This window comes from Apteryx mantelli, chromosome 7 (assembly GCF_036417845.1).
Source record: "Apteryx mantelli isolate bAptMan1 chromosome 7, bAptMan1.hap1, whole genome shotgun sequence".
Classification (NCBI taxonomy): domain Eukaryota; kingdom Metazoa; phylum Chordata; class Aves; order Apterygiformes; family Apterygidae; genus Apteryx; species Apteryx mantelli.
The window spans coordinates 38816200-38840063 of NC_089984.1; the positions used below are offsets into that span (position 1 = coordinate 38816200).

General features: G+C 38.1%; 1 protein-coding gene across 1 annotated transcript in view; it reads left to right on the top strand.

Moving 5' to 3' along the window:
• Positions 1-42: 42 nt before the first annotated feature.
• Positions 43-23864, top strand: part of INPP5F (inositol polyphosphate-5-phosphatase F) — a 48052-nt gene continuing 24230 nt past the window's right edge. Inside the window, exons 1-6 of the mRNA XM_067300320.1 lie at positions 43-232; positions 11747-11827; positions 20595-20731; positions 21204-21332; positions 22076-22243; positions 22536-22592. Coding sequence (XP_067156421.1) covers positions 136-232; positions 11747-11827; positions 20595-20731; positions 21204-21332; positions 22076-22243; positions 22536-22592 — 669 coding nt within the window. The 5' untranslated portion in view covers positions 43-135. The remainder of the gene's footprint in view (positions 233-11746; positions 11828-20594; positions 20732-21203; positions 21333-22075; positions 22244-22535; positions 22593-23864) is intronic.

The following is a 23864-nucleotide window of genomic DNA, read 5'->3' on the forward strand; positions in this document are numbered from 1 at the left end:
GCGGCGCGGCTGGAGCGCCCCACTCCCCTCCCCTTCCCTTCCTTCCCTTCCCTTCCCTCCGCTCCGTTCCCGTCCCCTCCCCTCCCCGCGCCGGCAGAGAAGGGAAGGAGGGCGGCGGCGGCGCGGTGTGCGAGGATGGAGCTGTTCCAAGCCAAGGACCACTACATCCTGCAGAGCGGGGAGCGGGCGCTGTGGTGCAGCCGCAGGGACGGCAGCCTGCAGCTGAGAGCCGGTGAGCGGCGGGGCTGAGGCTGGGGCTGGGGCGGGGGCTGGGTGCGGGCCGGCCCCGAGCCGCCCGGGTGCCCCGCTCGGGGGGCAGCGGGACGGGGGCGGAGGGGCGGGGAATGGCAGCGCCGGAGCGCCGCGCGGGGGAGAGGGTCGCGAACGGCAGCGCCGGGCTGGAGCTGCCTCGCTCCGTGCTGCTGGAGGTGGCTGGTTAGACGGCAGCATCCCACTGCGAACCTGTCCTCTGCTGCTAACTGTGTGCCTGCGTGTGGCGTACGCAGGGCGAACCACAGTGCAGAAGGTCATGTGTATAGTGCCGCCGTTTTGGTTAATAAAAGGAGGAAAAAAACCCGCACTCACTTCCTTGGGAACCTTGGGCTTAGGAGTTATTTTTGTTCTGTGGTGCCTTTATTCTTCTGCGAAACAAACTGCCGCTGCGAACTCCTCTGCCTTGATCGAAGTAGTTCAGTGTTGAAATACACTTGGTCACCCTTGGTGGTGCATCATTAAATAAGGAGGGCCATCTTGTGTTGCTGTCAGCTTTACACAAGTGATGTCTCTCTGCTCCTGATTGTCTGCATCTTTGAACCCATATGTTTTAAGGTTTCCTTTTTAGGAGAAACTGAATAGGTGTGTGTATCTCTTTTTGTAATATTTCATGTTCTCATGAAATATCTTCTGTAGTGACTGCAGGAAGTATAAACAAAAACTACACAGAGGGGCTACTTAAGTTAATTACAGGCTGCAGAAAAGATAATGGGAGCAAATAATGTCAGTACAGTCTTGCTTAGGTTTTTAATTTTTATGCATTAATGTGTTTTCCTGGAGTCCATTAACTTCACGGAGTATTTTCCAGTGCCCTGCAGTTTGTCTGCATGCTGTTGAGCAGGATTTGTCCTTAGCATACCTTTACACTTTCAGCCCCTATAAACCTGATTCCTACTCAGCTTGACACTGATTGATTAAAAAGTAATATGATATTGAAGTCTTTTAGTCTTTTTTTACAACCTTGGTTGTTACAGTCGCACTTTCCTATTTCAGTGGATCTTTTTGTTTTGTTTTTCCAACCCTGCCTAGTGTTGTGGATGACTTTAAAAGCTGGTTCTTGTGCTGTGAAATGAAATACCTTAGCATGTCAAAAGTAAACCTGAGAAGCACTGTTCTCTCACAGGCAGTATTTCTTTGATCAGTAACTTTTGATGTTATTAAGACAAAGCTGGGTATTCTTGAAGTCAACGATTTTATTACGTTTGACCATTTATAAGCAGGGTCACTGACTGGAAATGAGCAAATAGATTGCTGTGTGATGAGTCACTGCCATATTAAAAAAATGAAGTCACAACTTGTGTTCATTGACATGTTTAATAGTCCATCAAAAGGCTATAATTTAACCATGTCTGTACTTGGTTTTGGAAGCCTTGGTTTTTTATTCTGTCCCACAGTGGCTATTCAAATTAATTTGTACACATATACAAATTGAAACAGATAAGACTGGCAGACCTTGCTAAGTATCACTTTATATGATGGAAGGTCTCAGGCTAAAGAGCTTAAGCTTTGTAGCACTCTCTCTTTCTTCCTCAGCTTTAAAGGCATGTTCAGAAACTTGATAGTTTTGAAAGGTTTCTCTTTGACTCATGGGGAGAGCAACTTTTTTTTTTCTTTTAAGCTTAAGCAAAGAGTTGGCAAATATTTGCTTTAAACAAAGTTTGAGGCTTGCCCTAGTTTGAAGGTTGTCTGCCTGTGTTTACAAGATCTCTCTGGTGTTTTTCTCAAAAGTGAAAGCACTAATGAGTCACCTGTGTGTGTTTTTCTTTTCTTTTTTTTTTTTTTTTTTTTTTTTAAATCATGAATCATTTTGGCAACATAAGTAGCTATTAAGAACTTAGCTGCCCACACTGCAGGGGGAAGCATACTTTGTTTTACCATGATTTAAATACCTTATAACATCAGGTCTTGATCTGGATTTCAGTTTTATGTTACTTTGTTTGCACTTTGCTTAGCTCCTGGCAAGGAGTCCTATATAGATCAGAAACATAGATTTATGGTGTTGGTTTAAAGTATGGGTGTGTGTATGTATCAATAAAAGAGCCATAGTATTGAAGATACTGAATTCTCATCACTTTATTTGAGTCAGAAAAAAGGAATGAGATATTTCTGAGTGAAAACTACTAGTTCCTCAAACTTCTCATTGTTTGCTTTAATACTTTGGGCAATAATGCCAAGCTAAAGACTGGAAATAGCTGCTACTAAAACCAGTGTCGTAAACACATTTTCCATCCCTGAGGAGAAACAAACTGCCAGAAATATTCTGACTGCTGTACAAATCTGAATATTCTGATACAACTTCTGAGCACTTCATGCCCTCAAAGATTCCATGGCTTCTGCTTTAAAAGGTAACATTGGGGTAAGATGCGCGCTCACCTCTGGACCTATAACTTGAGGCAAATGAGCATTCACTTTTTTCTTATTTGCTTTTTTTAAACAGTGTTAAGAAACTAGTGTAACCAAATTGTTTTTCATCTATTAAATGAATGTGTATCAGCAACTGGGGCAATACCTTTTAAATCCTTTGTTTCTGTTGACAGGCATATTGCCAGACAAGGTTTTCAGAGATCAGGGAGGAGATTTTTTGGATTAGGTCTCTTAATCTGGTAGACTGAAATCTGATATCTCAAATCATGAAAAGGGTACCAAATATTCTAGGTATGTGTGCTCTCCTCACTCCTCAAATAGACATTGTAAGACTCATGCAGAAATTGTTTGCCAAAACTTTTGGACCTATTATGCATGACTCTAGGCTTTACAAGAGCTTGTGGTTTTTGATCTGTGAATGCTCATGTTCTCTCACAGTTGGTTCTCCTGCTGGTTAATGGTGTGGGTGATGTTTCAGCCGTATGTGTGAACAAACACTGAATAAACTTCTTAAAGTGACTTAAGTTGAAGTTGACATCTGTTAAACTGCAGTGAAGGGCAACTGTCTAGTTGACATACCACTTATGTTCTTTCAATGCAACTGTTTTGGTTTCAGAGGTGACTTAGTCTTCATGTTCTTTAATTGAAACTCCTAAATATACAGGAGCGACCTCATGTTGATGGAGTTATGCTAATGAAAAGGTGGTATAACTGTGCTGATTTGTGGGGGAGGGGGGAAGGGAGGCTCTATGTACTTTGAGGTATGCAGTGTTTAGTGTCCTTGACTAGGCTACAGGGCCTTTGCTGGCATGGGAAGTGTCAGTTGGCAGTAGACAGTGTGCAAATACTTCTCATATTTTGTTAACAAGCAAAATATTTTATAAATGAAAACATGGTTTAAAAAAAAGTTAATGCTGTAACTTCTTAAATTGGGAGACTGCTTTTTAAGACCCTCATCTGAAGGTCTGGGGGTCTTTAGGAAATGATTTGAGGCGCAGGAGGGCACTTACTGGTAATGAGAGTGGAAGTGACAACAGGGAAACAGGCCTTCTTTTGGTCTTTTTCAAACTGCTGCTTTGCCTGGCAATTGCAGCTGGAGTTTAGAAATGTCAGGGGACTTTGCCATAACTTTCATTAAATACTTCCTTTGAGCAGTGAGACTTCTCAGATGGTGGTTTAGAACTTTATTTTACAGGCAAATTCTATAGTATAATATCCAACAGTTCAATATTTAATTTAGATATATGTGAGAATGTGTTGTGAACACTCATTCTATTAAGGTTGTGTATGGAGACTCAGAGCCTGGATTTTGGCAGACTGTACTGTTTACATGGCCATGTTTTTCTTTAGTTTGGGGTGGGTTTTTTCCTCCTCAAGTATAACTGAAGGATCTGAGACTACTTACAAGCTGTTGAAAATGTCTAAAAGTGTTATGGTTCATTTCTGAAGCTAAAAGAATCTGAATTCTCAATATACATACAGGTTTTGGGGGAGTAAAAATACAAGCTTGTTACTTGAAATTTCCTTCACATTAATTGTTAAACTTGCTATAAACTTCACTTGTGATTTCATAAATAGATGCACTCTTCTTAAATGTTCTGTTTGTTACAAACATGTATATGGTTGTTCTAGTTGTGATTGAGAAGTCTTGACTAACTAGCTGAGTTTTTTTGAAAAACAGCACGCTGGTACAGTGAACTAACTTGATCCAGGATGATTTAACTATACTTTTCTCTTTTTCAGTTGCGATTCAGCTGTATTATTTACACCTGCAAGTATTGTTTGGAAAATTCTAAACCAACAAGTAAAATTACTGTAAGACAGACTGAATACCAAAGGTCCGCTTAAGGGTGTGTGTATGGTGGATTTTTTTCCTCTGCCCTTCATCTGTTTGAATCTTCTATGAAGAGTGTTAATTCCTGTCTGTGGAATTAACACCTCCAGCTGATGGTTTTTCAAACCTATCAGCTGATCATATTCTAATTATACCCTTATCATGCAATTGTCAAAATCATTGTACTCTTCTTGACTTCCTATGAAACCAAGTATATAGGAACAAATTTCAAAGACTTCAGCAGGAGATTATTTGGAAACAACATTCAGCCCCCTTAAGAAATAGTGAAAAAAACTTTCTGATGAAGGCTTTAATTCGGAGCAAGAATATACAGCTGATCTGTATGTTCCTGTTTCCCCAAACACCTCTATTTATGCCATCCCCCCCATCCCCAAACCTGGGAGAAGGTACGCTTTTTTTTTTTTTTTTTTTTGAAAGCTGCAATGTATGGAATACCACTTGGAAACTTAAGTTTTCCTTTTAAGGAAAAAAACTGACTTGAATAGAAGCTCAGAAGAACTGTCCATTCAGTCTCTGCATAACTGAAAACAAGCAACTCTAAAATACTTCAGGCTTGAAATCTTATGCTCAGAGTAATGCAGTAAGTCTTTATCTCTGATAGCATGTTAGGGATAGTAGGCAAGGTCATACCAGTATGTCTAAGTATATCCCATACAATATGCCAGTGCTGTGATTTAAAGATTAAGACCAAATTCTGAATTGTATTTAAAAGTATGTGACCTTGCCCAAGAGGTAGTTAAATGCAATGTACCTGTCTATGGTTAATTGTTAACCTCCAGTTTATTTCCTTGTCTGTTTACTACAGTTACAGCCAGTAAATCTGAGAAAGCAGCAGCCCTCCCACAAACCACTGATGTTTAAATATTTTTCCTATACAGAAATTGCTTGCAAAAATGTTTAACTGATACAGTTTGTTATCATTTTATTCAATGGTCAATTTGTCCTCAACAGTTAAACAGAAAAACCACCCCCAAAAAACAAGTGTGGTACAGAATCCTTTACTTTCTCATCCTGAAACAGATGTGGTACCCCCCCACCCCTCTGCAGGGTGGAAGTTTCTTATGGAACAGAATGATAGCTTGTGGAGGGGGGGAGATCAACAAGTTCTGGGGTATAATGCTCTTATTCAGGTTTGAAATAGTTGTTCTGAATCCATGCTTCTCTGTATTTTGGTTTTGAATTTATTAATTAGCTGGGTGATCTGGAGAAGTTAATTGTGGAGTGAGAAGAAAAGGTGTTAGTGAGGGGAAACTCAAGGGAAACCTTGCCTTGCTCAAACTTGGTTATACTGCAGCTATACCACTATTTCTCTCGTACCTCTTAAGAAGCATTAACACAACTCAGTTCACAGTAGTAAACAGAACAAACCAATTTTCATAATCTTGAAATCCTTCTGCTCAGTTAATTAGTGTTTCTATTTAAGTCTTTTAAGGATGGGATAGCTTTCTTGCATTTTCTTTTGCATATAGCCCTTGCTGTTTAGCCAACTTCTTAAAAACAGCATATCTTCAGGAAAAAGTGAACTTAGTGTTTAAACTATCAGTTATCAAAATTGGTTCTTAGAATAAATCTTGCCTTTCTGATAACTTCAGTCTTGCAAAGTAAATATGATTTAAAAAGATGCAGACAACTCACTGTTTTCCTAGCTCTAAGTATATAGCTGCAAACAAATTGAGCTTCTCTGAAATATCAACTGAAGATGAGAATGTTAGTGATAATTAATATTACTTATTGCAGTCTAACATGTTATTAATTTTGGATGAATGAAACTTATTGCTGTGACATTCATGTCTTCTTTCCCTGCTTCTACTACTTCAGAGAAAATGTGTGTCTGCTAGCAGACTTCAGGGGTGGGGAAGAATAAAACATGAATGGATGCTTAGCCACTGAAGATCAGTGTTTTTGGCTTTTAGGATTTCCCTTAAAAATGAGTGGTAGTGATTCCTTTAATCTGAATGATATATTTAAAGGCTCTTGCAAAGGGGGAGGGGACAATTCTAATCTAAACTGGTTGAAATGAATGGAGCAACTTCTCAAGTCTAGCAATCTACAGGATCAAATTCTGCTTGGAGGGAAGAGTTCTTTACCTCCTTTCCTCCCCCTGCCCCATCTCCTCCCAAAAGTCTAGATTTTCTTTTCCTCTTTTTTTTCTAAAGAGTTCTGTATTCCAAATTAACTTTGAGCTCCTTTCTTGGAGAGGAATAATTCACTGTTTCATCTCTTAAAAATGGATTTTGTGTCAGAAGCCTTAATGTTAGCTGTAAACTTCCGTTCTTACAAATTTGACCCTAAGTTCCTGAAATGGCTTGCTCTGTAGATGCAGATGTGCTGAATGTTTATCTCTATTTGTGGACTCTAACAGATGGAAATTTAATTACGTATTTCAGAATTTAGTTGACTTTAGTTTATGCTTGTGGATACGGGAGTTATAAACACTGACTTGATCATTTTTGCTGATTTACAGTTGATACTACAAATTCCTAGCTGATAATCCTGTGGCAACACTGGGTTGAGATAATTTTGGATTTCTATTCCAGTTTTATTTGCTGTTGCCATGTACAGCTGCAGTCAGGACTGAGTAAGATAGTGGGATGCCTGAAGAGTGGAATAACAAAGATGGCAAAATATTCCCCTTATGAGTTAATATCTTGCCCTTTGAAATACTGAATGCAGTCCAAGTATCCTAATAACAAGAAAGACCATGATTTAAATGATCTGTAATAAGGTGGGGAGCTTTTCACTGTTTGGTAGTAGTCTTCCATCTTAATTCTAATTATAGCAAACAACTCAAGTGCTGTGAAGAAATTTCTCACATGCAGATCCCTAGGGATTTGCTACATGAAAATGATTCTCCTATGTATTATTCTTCTGTTTTCCTGATACTTAACAGATCTTCTCTGTACAGTTGCTCCATGCTCTTTCTTTACCAGTCCTTTGAGAAGCTGAAGCCAACTGTTAAAAACATTAGAAGGCTATAGCTGCCTTGTGATGCTATGAAAGACTATGGGATTATGGATGACACAGTATGATGCAGAAGGGATTAGAGGGGGCCTGGAAGGGTTTAGCACCCCCTGCTTGTGCCCTCCCACCCTCTATTCATTGGTTACCTAACACAGATTCCTGGGAAACATGGAATTTGAAAGGTCAAAAAATATGCCAGTTTGGCAGGCCTTTGAGCTGTGTAGTGAAGGCTTTGCCCTTTTTTAATTAAAAAGGGGGGGGGATAAGAGAAATTTAAGCCTCTTCAAGTACATAAAGTGCTTGGAAATGAAGCACTTTCTTTGATATGGATATGTAGGCAGAAATCGGATAGCAAGCAATACATGGGGAGGGGGAAGCGACTAGAAAAGTCTCTTGAGGTGATCACTAATGGCTTTTTTTTTTGAGTACTTAGAGTGCTTTTATTGTTTAATTGAATCTCCTGTGAACTGTCTTAGAACCTGGTCCTGAACAACTGGTAATAGCAATTTGTTACCACTGTTTTAGTACAGGAATTCCTTGTGCAACTTCTTTTAATGCCAGGTACTCTTGAGACAACTGAACTTGTTCCATACGTGTGTTCTGGAACAGTGCTTTTGTGTGGTGACTCAGAGGGATTTTATAACTGCAGCAGAACACAAAGAAATGTTCTTTATCAAAACAAGTAGTATGGATTCACTTTTTTGTTGGTGCGTTCTCTGGGACTTGCATTCCACTTGTTACCACAAGACTTCTTGCAGAAAGTAAGCTAAAATTGTATCTGTTCATCTTCCCCACTCCCCATTAAATGTGTACTATCCCACCTGACTTGTGCTTCAACTGTTTCTGTACGTCTGTACTAACTTTGAAATATTGAAGAAGTGTCCCCCAAAAAGTAAATTGCCACTTCATTTTCCTAGACATAAGTTGGAAGGATGTGTATCTTCTAGTGTGCTGTACTTTGGTTGTTGGGACAGGCACTCTGTAAGAAAATTAAATGGAATTACTCTTTGGAAAATATACTTCTCATGGAGATTCGAAGATCAGAAGGTTACTTTGAACAAGGCTGTAAGGTATAGTAGCAATGAGAAGATTAGAAGGATTTTTCTCCAAAATCCCAGTTTAGTTTACAAGAGGACTTAAGAGCAAACTGGACAAATTACAAACTTAAAGAAATCAAATCACCTCTGTTTCCAAATTTTCATCCTATGAAGAAGAGCATTTTGATTACATACTAGAGAGCCCTCAGTTATTTAACACTTAAATCTAAATTGTGTAAATAAGTAATTAAAACAAGTGACTGGCTGAAGGAATAGCTTGTTTAAAGTTTGGGGTGGGGGGAAGTAAGTAAATAAGTCTTGCACTTCATGACTACTAGATGCTTGTTCTGGTAAGGCTAAATGTCTAAATGCTTTTCCATCTTTCTGCAAATAGTGTAGCTTAAATACAAATCACAAAATCTGCTAGAATGCGAACTTAGGTAGCCTGTTAGTTATAGAATTTAATTTTTCTCTTGTAGGAAAAAAGTTGATAATCTTAATTCTTCCTGGTTAATTTGTAATCTTTTGATCTGGGCTAATATTTCAGAATACTATTCAAAGATGAACTGAAACTGAGGTAGACTTTCCTTTGAAAAGCCACAGGAGGTCATAGGGCTCAATAGCAATAATAATGAACTCTCGTACTTGTCTTTGATCTAAAGCAGACAAAACTTAATGAAATTCTTGAATCTATTTAAAAAAAAAAACACCATTTTTTTCCTAAGAATTAGCATTTCAGGTGTGCATGTGTGTAATCACCTGTGTTAAATAGCAAGAATGACTGAGAATTAATACCATCAGGCTATGATGAATTATTGGGAAATAGCATACATACACAAACTTAAAATATTTACATTGAGCTTGATGAAATTGTGACACTTTGAATGTTTCCTATACTGAGCACATTGGCAGGAAGTAATTCATAGCAGAGGAGTATTTCTGGATACTGAAAAAGCAGTATTTCTGAAAGCTAAAGTTTGGAAAAGAAGGTAAGAGTATCATACTCCCTGAACAAGAGCAAACATGGAAGATAAATATCTTAAAGACAGGAAGATAGATGTCCTTATATACATTTTTGACCCCTCTGTTCACATAAGGCTAAATATAGACAGGTTTTGTCTAAGTTTAGAGTTTGCTCTTAGCATAATTGAGGGAGAAGTATTATTGCAGAAGTCTTGGACATTGTAGAGTAAAATATCATCCAAAGCATATAATTATGTCTAGGGCTACAAATGTCAGAGTAACCCACAGAACTAACAGGGCAGCAGCATAAGGACCCTTATCTGTAAATAAAACTAAATCTTGAATTTCTTTTGCAAGTTACTAGAACAAAACCTCATTTCCTATCCAGAGCTTTGTACTATTATCTCTCATTATAGCAAGAAATGGAGTTTTTAAAGTCTTAGGTAGTATTCGTATGGCTTGTAGCCATGGTCAACTGTCAGTGGCTCAGCTCTTCAAACTCCTCCTGATATGCCTAGCTTTCTTAGCTGATTGATGTATTTAGCTGGTTCCTTGCTCTCACAATGGAATAATGCTCTCGTGCATATTCCTACATGTTGATGACTGCTTTGCAGTTCTTCAGCTAGGTAGCCCTTGTTTGTAGACTCTTACCCCTTGGGTAGTTTTCTAAGACTCTGGTGTTTTAAACAAACTGAACAGTTAAATGAGGAGATCAATTATGGATGTCACAAGGGTACAAAAAAGGAGATGAAGTTTGAGCCAGTTCAGCTCTGGAAAACTTCTAGGGGTGAAGGTGAGACTCTGGAGTGTGTATGAGCTGGCAAAGGTGGAAGACTTGGAAGCAGGGAAAGTTTCTTGGGTTCCTCTTTCCTGTAATGTTATGGTGCTGACTTCCAGCTGCCCCAAACTTGCACCCTGCTTAAGGAGGGGCGCTTTTGCTTATGTGACCTAAAGCACCAGTGTAGTCTTCCAGAGCTGGAGCTCTGCCTGTCCTAGAACTCAAGGTTTGCATGAACACTAGACTTTGAAGTACTTAAACTCATCTAGTATCTGTATGTCAGAAGTATGTAAAAATCAGACTGACTTGTCACCAGCAGATCATAAACTTTCAAGAAGAAACTAAGCTCTTGTGGATGAAATGTTTGTGTGGGAGATGGCTGTATACATTTCTGTATCTTGGGATGTTGGGCAAATTTGTTCTTTTGAATGTTCATTTATTGACCCTGAGAGCAAAATTGTAACTTGTTTCTTTGAATTTTTTTTTTTAATAACAAGCTAATAGAGACATATTGTAAACCTTTCCAATCTAGAAACTGTTTTTTGTAGATGGTAACAAAGTTTTTTTGTCCTTCTTGGAACAGAAAAACCTACCTTTCCTTTTTTTTTTTCTGGTTGTTGCTCTCTTACAGAGGTGTTAATTAAAAACAAATCAGTAAAAGCAATTAAATATGTAACTTTTGAGACTTATTCTTTGCCACATTCTTGAACTCTTACAGGTGTTACACCACTATTAAACTTTTACTGAATGTCAACAATAGACATTCCGTGTGATGCGTTATATACTTTGTATAGTATTTTACTAGTTTGCACCAAATGATGGTTTGACGATATTTTGACAGGAGTACCTTTCACAGCTAACAATTAAAAGTGTTGTCTTTCTGCTTTCTCTTCTACTTCCTTTGTGGTTCACTGGAATTTCTCAACAGCAGGAGGCTTAAAAATCATATAAAGTATACAAAGCTGATTTTTATACTTTGGTATTATTGCATGTAATTGTGCAGCTCACTTAGCAAAAGAGGAAATATTTATGCATACAAGAGGATGTGAAACTAATTGTAGTAGGATAGATATGGGAGCAAGCTGGGGCTGGAAGTAAGCATCTGTTAGCTTTATCTGGAGCTATTTCACTAACTGAATGACCCATATTCAATTTCACTGTAGCCGTGTAAAATCATAATTAAGATTAGAGACTCCAATGGGTATTATAAGAGCTAAGTAGACATTAAACTGACTGTAGCTCAAAACAATTTTGTATTTTTCTTCCTAAAATAACCAAGAAGGGTGTGGGGTACGGCTCTAAATAGGAGCGAAGCATTTGGTCAGTTGGTTAAAGTAAAATAGCTACCCAGTACCTACTTGGTAACAAGCTGAAACTGAACAGCATATGTATCTTATTCTTGTTGCAGGACTTGTAGCATATTTTCTGCCTGTTAGGCGGGAAAGTGGAGTGGATGACTGAGGCTAATTATGTTGTTGAGTTCATCTAAAAATCTGAACACTATTCCTTTTGCAGCCACTGATCTTCTTTTGGCTTGGAATCCTATTTGTCTGGGCCTGGTAGAGGGAGTCATTGGTAAAGTTCAGCTTCATACAGGTATGCTTTTTTTCCTTATTTCTAATACACTTTGTTTTGAAGTCAGTGATGCTACAAATAATTCAGTTTAAGCTACACAACATTATGTAGTGTTGCTCATAAAGGAGGAGTACTCCAACTGAAATCTGTTGAAGTGATTATTATAGCCGTAGTATACAAATTCTTCTACTTTCCAGTGTATATACTTTATCTTTGTTTTGTCTTCCATAAATGTGAAGAGTAAAAACCTGTAATTGAAGCTGTGAGGCACAACATAAAATTCAAGACCTATTTATTCAAGAAGGCACAAAACCATTATGCTATCAAACAACTTTGCCTTGTGTGAAAACTTCCATCAGTAGTTTCTGCTCCGTACCACGAAGTTTGAATTCTCAATATTAACTGAAAACTTGAGGAACAATTACTAATTTGGGAGTTCATTATTTGAAAGTAAAAGGAACATCTAGAAGTTTCTCTAGTTAAATGGGAGTATTGTAAGACACAGCTGTAAAAGAAAAATAGGAGCAGAATCATTGTGATTAAGCCTATCTTTCTAACCAATTCTAGTATCTTAAGTTGTTACTTTTTTCAGTATACTAAGGTCAGTATTCTCTTAGCTCTAGTCAGCTGCAAAATCCTGTAGACAAAATACCTATTTATTTCAATGTAGTATACCAGCTTTGTCTAGAAGGATTCTTCTACGGGTAGAACTCTGGATGCGTCCACTGACAGTAGGAAAGCTAGCCATAAACTCTGCTGCTTTTACTCTGTGCTATTCTTTATTTCTGTGAATGCTTAGACTCTGCATTTAAAGTAGTGCCTGGCAATATGATCAATACAGGTAAAGTTTCAAGTGTGTTCTGGGATACCTGGATGGATTAAGTGCTGAAATAGATCAGATGTTTGGTCTGTCAAACAGAAACAGATACTGTGTGGTGTGGGAAATTAAATGGAACTCATAATTGTTCTAATCTAATGATAAAACTAATGTTACATTATGACTTCCATACGTGATGAATGCAGCCCTAATATGACTGCTAGTTCAGGTGCTGGGATCACTAGCGTTTACTGCTGTGAGGCAGGACAACAGAAAAGTAGAGATGTCTGACTTGTATTATGGGATACATGGCCGTGAAATTTGAAGTGGCTTTGAATTCCAGTATGAGATATAGTTGATCTGAGGTTTTTCTTTCAAAGCTGGATGGACTGAGACTCTTGTACAGGAAATAGTCAAGACAGAGGGAGCAGAGAATAGAACAAATAGAGTAGTCATAACATTGTAAAATGTTTTTTTATTGATTAGCTATTAAGATGCTGAGAATAGTTCCACTATACACTTTTAGTTGCAAAGTAGATTGAGATGATTACTACCTCTTACAGTTTACTTCCCTTGGCTTTGCATATGCATCTGCTTGCTGGACCATCCTCTAAACCAGATGACTAAATAATGTGAGTTAAAAACTAAAGGTAACTGTGTTGGATATTTTTGTTTTGTTGCAGACTTCCTCTGCTGAGGAGCAATTTAAGATGTTAGAGTAGATGCAGTCCTACCCTTGTTTCTGTGTGGCTCATGATGTGGAGAGTTTGTGTGTGCATATATGTATGGAAGAAGAGCTATGGTTCCTTCTGTAGCAACAAATCAGTATATGGATGCTTCAAATTCATTTACTTTGATATGAGTATGAAGCTGAAATTTGGTGTTACTGTAGAAGATCTTGGTGACTGCTCATAAATTTTTAAATCATGAGTTGGTTGCTGTTACAGTATTGTAACATGCTGTTCAACTGCACTGTGATATATTTATAGGTCTGCTTGAGGCAGGGGGAATACTGGAACTATGCTACCGGCTCTTATATCTTTTTTTTTCTTAACCATAGATCATCTATGAATATGCTTTCATTCTCTATTACCCACTTTGCATAAGAATAGGTGTCTTGAGTCAGACTAAAGATCTGACTAACCTAATTAAACTTTTTTCCTGGTAGTGACCAATAGCAGGCACCTTGAAGCCTAAAAGAGCTGAATACTTTCTCAGTCACCAGCAACTTGTTGCTCTGAGTCTTCCTAGACTGGTTGTCATGTCTTCTGTGTAACAGCACTTAGTGGATTTTTTGCTCTTAACTTTACAGCCTCTCCTTAAACTTTTTGCTGTGGTATATTTTAGTTAAACGTCCATATTATGCTGCATGAAGAACCACATCCTCTTGTTTATGGCCTGCTTCCAATACAGAAGGCATCAAGTGAACTTAGGAGGTGGCCTGCTAAAACAAACAGAATGCTGAAATCACAAGAGATATGAAGAAAGGAAATATAACCTCCATTTTTTTATCTCCTGTCATCTCTTCCAGACTAAAGAGCCACAGCCTACTTAGTTGTTCCTTATATGGCACTCATGATCCTTTTTCAGTTTTAGTACACCCTTCTTTAAATTTGGAAGGGTGGAGCTTATGCAGAACTCATGGAGATGTGCCATGCAGGCACTATACAGTGGTAGAGCAGTCCATGTTTTCTTTCTTTCTCTTTCACTAATGTGTCATTGCTATTTTGACACCTAGTTCTATGAAATGGCCAGATCCATAGCTACTGTAACCTCTAAGTCTTATTGCTGACTTCATAGCTCTCTCCCAATTGTCACTTTAAATTTAAACTTCTTCCTCTGCTCCTTCTACAGATCTTTTCAGCCCTTGTTTTTCTGATCTGATGATTCAAAGTGGTTCAGCCTCTTGTCATCTCAGTCTTTCTCTTTCCCTTATCCATGCTTGCTGATATCCAGCATGAATTGATGAAAGATGGCTGAATTCCCATAATGACCTCTTTCTGCTGTGGAAAATGCTCCTTGCTTGTTTTTAAACATGGTTGTCTTTTAACCAAGCATTTAGATACACAGAAGCCTTCCCCTTTCTCTCTAGGGGGCCTAGTTTAAATGCTGCTGAAGGTGGTGGTGGTGGGGGGCAGTCCTTGTCAAATGTCCTCAGGAAGTCATAGTATATTATGGCAACTGAGTGTCCTTGTATGCATGCTTATTGTGAGGCACTTTCTCTGTTTATGAAAGCAGAGTTGAAACTCTGCCCAGCATGTGACTCTTAACAGGCATCAGCTTGCTGTTATCAGGTAGTGAGCCTGATAGTCTAGTCTTCTTTCCATGTTTCCTATACACATAATGTGTCAATTACGCTTATCCAGGCACTCCATTCAGTTGCTGCTTGAAGCAATGGAGGCATTTTGTTTCCTTTTTTCTTTGTTTAAATGGCACCATCACAAATGGTGCGTGGGCTATTTCCCCTTGTTGATATTCTGGCATTTAGCAGTGCAACTATGCTGTGAACAGATGTTTATTGATCTAAATATCTTGGTGAGGAAAGGTATTGTCTCTAGCTATTTGTTGTTGCCCTTTGAAAACTACTGTTCCCTTGAATCTGCTGAGAGGTACTAAGGAGTGTCCTCCATCTGGACTGCAGTCAAAATAAGAAGGTCCACTGAAATGACTTTTTTAAACCTCCTATTGACAATGAACTCTCACTTGCTTACATAAAACCACACTTGAATATAGTCCTCTAGCTAAATCATCTATCATTCTGTAACAGTAACCTGTCTTCATTACTTATTCTTGTACCAATCTTTGTCACTTGGAAACTTTATCAGCAGAAGTTATATAAATATTTAACAGTGCTGGACGAGGAACCATTCTCTCCAGACTTCATAAGAAAACTGTGCTGTGGAAGCTGGGTAAAATGTTTCTTCCAGAGTTATTCTATATCAACAGGTACAGTGGGACTATGATTCCACCCCCACCCCCTGCTCAAGACTGTAAGGATCAGACCACTTATTTTGAAACAAGAATCCAGTATGGGTTGTTCTGCTCAAAACCTTGGTTTATTAGCTATTTCTGGAAGGAAATATTGTTTAAGAAGCTTAGCACATACTGACTACTGCTGGAAACTAACTTTTTAAGTACTGACATTGCTACTTGCACTCTTTCAAGCTGTCACTAACCCCATGTGTACTTTAATGTCTTGGATGTAGATCCTTATATGTTCTTGAAAGACTGCTTACTCTAAGAGTACTTCAGCATTCTTAAGAGTTTGAAATGTCCCTGTAGCTAAAGTCTTAAGGTCCTTAATGTAGTATTGAAATACCCTTGCCAAATTGCTGTAATTAGGGATGAGATTTTTAACTGACTCTTAATCTTGCCAGTTGTATTGCTGGCCTAATACAGGAGAATTTGAAGGAAAGCTTTCATGGCAGGGAAGCAGTTTTATGAGAAACCAGCTGGTCGGTTTTGGGTGGGTTTGTTTTAATTCTTTGAAGAGTTTCTGACCTGTAGGGGTCAGTTGTACTTTTAGATACGCAGTTTCAAAAGGGCAGACTTCTGAATACTCGAAACCAGGACAATGCTTGAATGCATCTGGCCATAACTGAGATCGAGTTCTATTTAAGGCTTCTTTTGCTGCTTCCCCAATACTGAAGCTTCTTAAACTTTTTCAAAAGCATTTTAATGTTTAATTAAAATCAGACTCTGAGTGTCTAGTTTCTTATACTGTCTTTTGGCCTATCACAAAACTGCTTGTACAAAAATGTAGAGTAAAAAATGAGAATATAAGGAAAGGATGTGTTGTTGAAAGTAAGTTATCAACACATAGCTCTGCATGCTGTCTTAGTGCAGATGCACAGAACCATTCTTCATGTGCTTAACACTATGTGGGGAGATCCTTGTCTCTTGCATAAACATAGTCTTCATTACAAATTAGCTTGGGAAATCAACAAATATAACTAGCACAGACTTGAAAATAGAATTTTTTTTTCTTGTGGTCCAATCAGTGCATATACATACCAAGTATTAGTGTAGCCATTCAATTTCCATTGGTCATAATCTGATATTGAACAAGTAGAAGTTTTTTTCTATAAAAATAGAGACTTTCATCCATTGAAGTAGTGCTGGTAGCCTGAAGGTTTTTTCAGTGTTCTGAATTAAGACTTTCTGATCTGCTTTTAAAGAAATCTTTTTTCTTCACTTGATGGAAGGACTCTGGCTTATGATTACTTAAGTTATTGCTAGTAGTACTCTCCACAAGTTCTCCTTGCTGCTTCTTTTTTTTTTTTAAACTTCCACATGAAAGCTCATATCATTAATCACATCTGATCAGAGAGACTGTTTAGTGAGTTAATCAAAAATTGTGGTGCTAGAACATGCTCAGAGTTAATGTTGCATACCTAACTGCATCCAAAGCTGCTTCCAGCTAGCTTCCAGTTAACTTCCTTTCTGCTACCACATTTCCCTGTTTCTTTGTCAAGCTGAAAAGTTTGTAAAGTCTGTACTCATATCAACTTGGTTTGCTCTTCCTGTGCTGGTTAACTGAAGACCTGAGTTAAACACTGTTGGCAAGGTTCCATAGACTCAGTAAACAGGAGGGAAGTGTGGTTCCTCCTTCCCCATTCCCAGGAAAGGCTTATGTTAATGTGCCACTGAATGTTGATAGAAATGATGAGCGGTTTAGCCTCTGAAATCTGCTCAATTTGTATTTGTCAGGATGTAAGTGATATGTCTACCTTGATCCAGTAAACAATTTACAGAGTTTTTTTGTGTGCAACTAAATTCTAAGTTGGATATAGCTGTGCAGGTAACAAAAACAAATGGTAGTGTAGTCTATTTCTAGATAAAATCAAAACACTCACAAAAAGCAGTGTTCATAGAGAACTTATGAAGCACAGTTTAAGAACTCATACCCCTGAAAAGGGACTGGGGGAGACTACATGATAGACTGTTTGGGAAGTGTTAGAGGAAAAACTTAAGCATGTAGCATTGGTGTGCTGGCTGGATGTTGAAGGAAAAGTGGAGCTAAATTCCTGTTTTAGTGAAGAATGGGAGGTAATAACTTGTTTTAAATACAGTGCTTTAAATCACTTGTTGCCATCTGCTCATTCATAAAACAGTAAAAACGAACAAATCTTAAGAGATGGATGATGAAAACATGCATTTCACTTTCTGAAATGACAGTAGCTGTAGTGCTCTTCTGAATGTGGGAGGTATGGTGCATCCAGGAATAGAAAGTAACTCTAATTGTTTTTTAAAAGCTGCTCTATGGGACTCTTCTTTATCTGCAGAAGCTCATACTCATTTGGGAGACTCAGTTATTTGAATACTGCTAGCAATTATAATATGCTTTAGTGGCTACTGAAGCTTTTCCTTTAGGGCATATTTTAACTGCATAATCAATCACTTCTTGACCTTTTTCTTTAGATCTGTTGGAACTCCTTCTTTCACTATTCTTTAGTACTGGCTATAACAAAATAATTTTGAAATGTATTCCAAGAAGACTTTGAGTGCATTTATAAAATAAAAGGATCCAGGCCTCACTAATCTATATTAAACTTTTAAGTTCTTGCTTGCTATTATAGGGGTTTGTAAACAATATGATGTAAATTGGGGAGTAGCTAGAGAGCTTTTACTAAAGTGTCTGTCTAGAAAGGCTTAACTGATGTGCCTCTGTTGGAAAAATGTAGTTTAACCTGAGTTCTAGTTCCTCTTTTGAGAGAGTGTCTATTTTGTTTAACATATGCTGGTGATCTCCTTAGTAAGTTAGCCACACGCCTCACTCCTATATGGGTGGGAATAAATGAGTGCAGTACTGCCCAGCAAGAATGTCTGGATGTGCTATTATACGGTCTCCCTCTTAAGCTTGTGTTCCATGTATCTCCAGAGACCTTTTTTCTACTGGAAGGCAATATAGATATTGGTAGACCATCTTTTTAGACAAATGGGTAGAGATCTTTATCTGTCGCTGGTGGTGTGTTTTTGCCAGCATTTCAATTTCCTTCTTATTAAAGGATATTCTTGTCTGTTCCTTGATCTTCTCTGGCTATTGCATAGAATTTCTGTCCTGTTTTCCTCAGCTTCCATTTTCTTGTTTCCATCTTACCCCTGTGGTTGCCAGTATGGAATGGTGGAGGTAAAGGCAGGTGCTTTCCAAATCGTGTTACTTGTACCTGTACAGAAGAGCAGTTCCAGGGCCTGCTGTCAGTAAGGATAACTGTCTCCCTGGTGTTTGCTGTCACTGTCTTGTCCTTATTTGTTACCCTTTGACCAACAGAGGTGGTACAGTTCACCCAGTTTTTTTAGGAGACCTTGTGCTCATGTTACAGCCCTGAGTAACCTGGTCCAACCTCATAGTGGACTTTGCATTGAGCAGGATGACCTCCTGAAGTGCCTTCCAGTCTGAATTATCTCTCTAATTCTATAGAGATATCTTGATATGTCTACGATCCTAAAGATATCAAGATTCTGATGCTGTTTGGGCAGTAGTGCAGGACTTGTTTTTAGAAAATCACACGCACTGAACATAAATGACAAATGTCTTCATTCCCTTTCCCCCAACCCTTTTTTGAGGGCAGGGGGTGGCCTCTGGTTCTCACAGCACACTTGCCAACGTAAGCACATGTCTTGTCTAAAGACTGTGATATAACATCTAAATAAAGAGTGGATTGTCATAATGCACAGCAGTCTACTAACTGTGATTATTCCCTTTTTTAAAATAGGAGCAACTGCCTCTTAAACACATCTTGCCAGCTTTGTATATAAATGTTTAAGGCTTTTCATAATTTCAGTTCTTGGAAAGATAATCACAACTTTGATAAAGCTTCTAATTCTGTTCTAAAAGTATATTGGAAAAACTGGGGAAGAAAAATCTGGGTGTATAAACTTTAGTTATCCTGTGTCTCTTTCTTAAGCACTCTAAGATAAAATATTGTTTTGAATTCACTGAGCAAGGAAAAAAGCTTGTTTGCTGTAAAGCCTCAAAATAGACTTTCCCCCCCAAAAGCTGGATATTGTATTCCAAAGCATAGTAACACATGACACAATCCACTGTCCAAAGCGTGGAAGCAAGTGAAATTCTACCATAGCAGGCTTTTAATGTTTGTATGTGATTTCTTCAGTTACACTTCCTCCTAAAAGCAGGAGACAGTTTATGTGTGTCTAAAACTTCTTCTGCCTCTTCCATCTCTCTTAAACTTTCACTTTTGGCTCGTAAAAGCCCAGCATACAGTTAGCACGCTACTGATTTAGCCAAGGGCTTAAAATCTAAGAAACAAATGTCCAGTCACTATTAGCAGTGGGAATGTTACTGTTTGTTTCTGTCTCTTTAAAGTGTTGAAGTTATTACAAGCATTGTAGGTAAAGTGTATATAGAATGCTGCTAAAATTGGTGTCTTCGCTAATCCTTGGTTCACTAATTTGTACACCACTTAGGTATCTGTACTTTGGAAATAATGTTGTGAAGCTTTAAACATATGTGAGCTTTTATGATGAAGTCCAAGCTGGCTCACCAGAATTCTTTACTCATAAGCTTCTTGAAAGCAGATGCTATTTGCTGTCTGTCTTGTTTGTTTCCCACTCAATGGAAAGTACTGAGGGGATGACTTTACCCTGCTGTGCGGTGAACTCCAAAAACGCTTCATTTTTCTAATTGCACTACCATAATGATATTGGCAGGAATGTGCCTCATCCTAGAGGTAGTCTAATTGCCATAGGTGAAGCAATGGTAACTTTACCCCAAATGGACAAGTCTGAAATAGTGATTTCCCCCCCCCCCCCCCCTATATAAGAGATGGAATAAGTACTGTTTTTGGAATGTCTTTTTATAACAGTATATAATACTGTAATAACAAATCATCATTCACTGGATTATTCTAATCAAATGGCTTCTAGCAGGGTTTTTACATTGGGGGAAAAGCTTCTGATTGATTGTCTAAGTGAATGTGACTTCATAGCTAGGCTTTAAACTTTTTCCAGATTTACCATGGTGGCTACTTTTAATTCGTCAGAAAGCATTGATTGGCAGGCTTCCAGGAGACCATGAAGTATGCAAAATAACAAAAATTGCAGTGATTCCACTTTCTGAAACAGAACCTCAAGATCTGGAACTAGAGGTATGAAAATCTTTGCATTCAGGAGAGAGTATACTTTCTCACTGATGCCCTTGCATCCATTCCGTTTTGGAATCTTAATCTCTTAATTTGGCTTTAAGAGAAGACCTTACTTTAACTCTTCCAGAATTTTGGCTAAAGGAAAAACAATGCATGTGAGTAATAATAACTTACATTGTAGTTTAGGTGGGAAATTGAGGTGGGTCTGGATGCTTGAGTCATGTCAAATTGAAGCAGTGTTTTGTTCCCCCCCCCCCCCCCACAATGACAGTGGAAAATGGCTTTTGTAAAGATTGGGGGAAAACTAGGCTATAAAGTGAAACCTGCATGTTTCCCCCTGTATTTTAGAGCATCTCCCCTAGGTTTGTGGACTTCTACATAGGCTTGCTTTTGTAGACTTCCATTAAAACTTCTTTGAATGTGTTAAAGTATATTTAAATATTGACTTTAATTCAATACTATTGCTATTATTTAGCTTTGTAAAAAGCACCATTTTGGGATAAACAAGCCAGAGAAGATTACGCAGTCTCCGGATGACTCAAAATTTCTGCTGAAGACCCTTACTCAAATTAAATCAAATGTGTCTGCTCCAAATAAAAAGAAGGTAAGTTTTTACTGTTTTCTTGCGGTATTTTTTTTCCCAGAATTTTTTTAGTTGATAAGTTAAAGGTTGTGGTGAGTGATCAGAATGATGACTAATAAATATCACCTGAAAAGAGAACTAGTAAAACACTGCAGAATGTGACAGCTTTGTCATGAAGTTCAAGTTAATTTTTGATATTTAACTGCTACTGTTCTTCCCTTTTGTCTTTACATAATTCCTGAGGAATTCCTAATGCCTTCTTACCCGGACTTGTTTCTAGCGGGATTTGAAACTTCTGCAGAAGGCCCTATTTAAGTATCTCTCTTATCATAGGGTTGAACACAAAAGATGAGTTTTCTGAGGAAAATCTGTGCACCCATACCATCTCACCAGAACCCTTTTGGTATAATACTTAGTTTGGGTTTGAAAATGTAAAGAATACAGAATACTTATTAAAATTGGGACAGGTAAATACAGTATCTTTAATTTAGGAACGCCTGAGAAACTGGATATACTTTTTTGATCTTGCAGTACATTTCAAAGTCTGGCTTTGCTCTGAATAATCCTCACAATGAATGTACTTTTATGATGCATGATATTTTAGAAGATGCTGGCCTTAGTTATCTCTGCTAGCAATTTTAAAGTTCTGCCCCTTGGTGAGAAAATGTTTGTCTTGCAAGGTTAGAAATGTCACTTAGCAAATATGGTTAGAATTTCTTTCAATAAAAGAGCAAAATATAAGAATTCCATTACTTTTATTTCAGATTAAAGAAAGTAAAGAAAAAGAAAAGCTGGAGAAGAGATTATTGGAGGAACTATTCAAAATGTTCATGGATTCAGATTCCTTTTACTACAGCCTGACCTATGACCTAACAAATTCAGTACAGAGGCAGAGCGCGTGTGAAAAAACTAACTTGCCTCTGTGGAGGAAAGTAAGTGTTTTTCCTTTAGGAAGATGTGCAATGTTAAATGTATGTGGTCCAAACCTGCCAGGCCACATTCTGTATATAATCTGCAGCAACTGAGGATCTTGCCCTGGAACAGACTTCTGTTTGAGGAAATGAAAGCCTCCAGCAGCATGTTTTGAGTTGAGCTGTTACATATTTGGAAGCAATGAACACTAGATTCGTATGTGCAGTTGTAGTGAATGCCCTTAGCATCTCTACCAAAGATATCTTCAAACCTTGGTTAAAATACTGCAAAAACTATCTTTGTTTTAAACAGGTTGATGACAGATTCTTTTGGAACAAGCACATGATTGAAGATCTCATAAGCACTGATGTGAGTCTTTTCTCAAAAAACATTGTGTATTATGAATACAATTCTGTGGTTTTACTTAAGGCCTCAAAAGTTAATTAGCAGTCTGCTTGGCAGAGAGGTTGGGATCAGGGCTGTGCCTATCTGAGCTGAGCAGCTGACTTCCTGGGCAGCTGACACTCCTTCCCCCAGCCAGCCTTCCATTTGACCTGCAGTCACTCCTAATGAATGAACATCAGCCAAACTTACAGATTATTTTAATAAAGCAATGCAGAATAACTTGTTCTGTGGTATAATAGTTTGTGCTGAATCCTGAAGGGATACTTAAGATCTGCTTATCTTTGAAATGAATTATCCCTGGACAGAGCTGACTTTCTTGCTCTTCTTCCTTATTGTTTCTTTACTCAATTTTCTTGTTTGGGTCAAGATTTCTGTCTTCCTAAGGAGAGATTATTTTATATATTTTATATGTGTGTGTATACATATGTATATTAAATGTCCTCCCCCCACAACAGAACAGCTGATCAACATAACTGTAGTGGTTTAAAAAAAAATTATTCTGAACAGTTCAGAATGGAAAAGCCTCTTCATGGCTAATGGGCACACAAATTGAAGAAAAAAAAAGTGGTTGTTATACATTTAACGTATGATCTTGCTTCACTGTAAATGAACCCCTCAGGTAACTACTAAATGCCAATTTAGCCCAAGTATTAGGTTCTCTTAAAGCTGACAGACGTCTTACCTTATGTCCTATATCTCTTTCATTAATGATTTTATACTCTATGTGGGATTAGAACAGGATAAACCTTGTCTTATCGTATATGAGCTTATGGGATCAGAGTAGGATAAGCCTAGATGTTCTGTCAAGTTTCACACACAGCAGGAATTTAACTAGTTGGATCTTCATTTTATAAGATACACATGGATAACCTTGATTAGCATGGGACTCTGATCTAAATTCTGTTTAAGAAATGGAGGTTTTGGGATGTAAGGACACTACTGTGCAGAACTCTGAACCTTGGGGTTAGGTGCTGAAGACAGCTGATTTGGTCCATACGAAGCCTATGTTTATAACCTCTGCTGAAAACAGGCTAACAACTTTACTAGTTTTTAGTATGTTTTAGGTATTTTTGCAAGTCAGTGTGTTGTAGTGGGTGGTTGTGTACTTAGGGAAATAATCACAATGCAGATTTATGATACTAGTTATTTTTATTTAAAACAAACAAAAAGGCATGGAATATGCCACTCTTGTGACAGTCAAGTGCCTAACCTTGATGAAGGGCTCTAAGGAGGTCT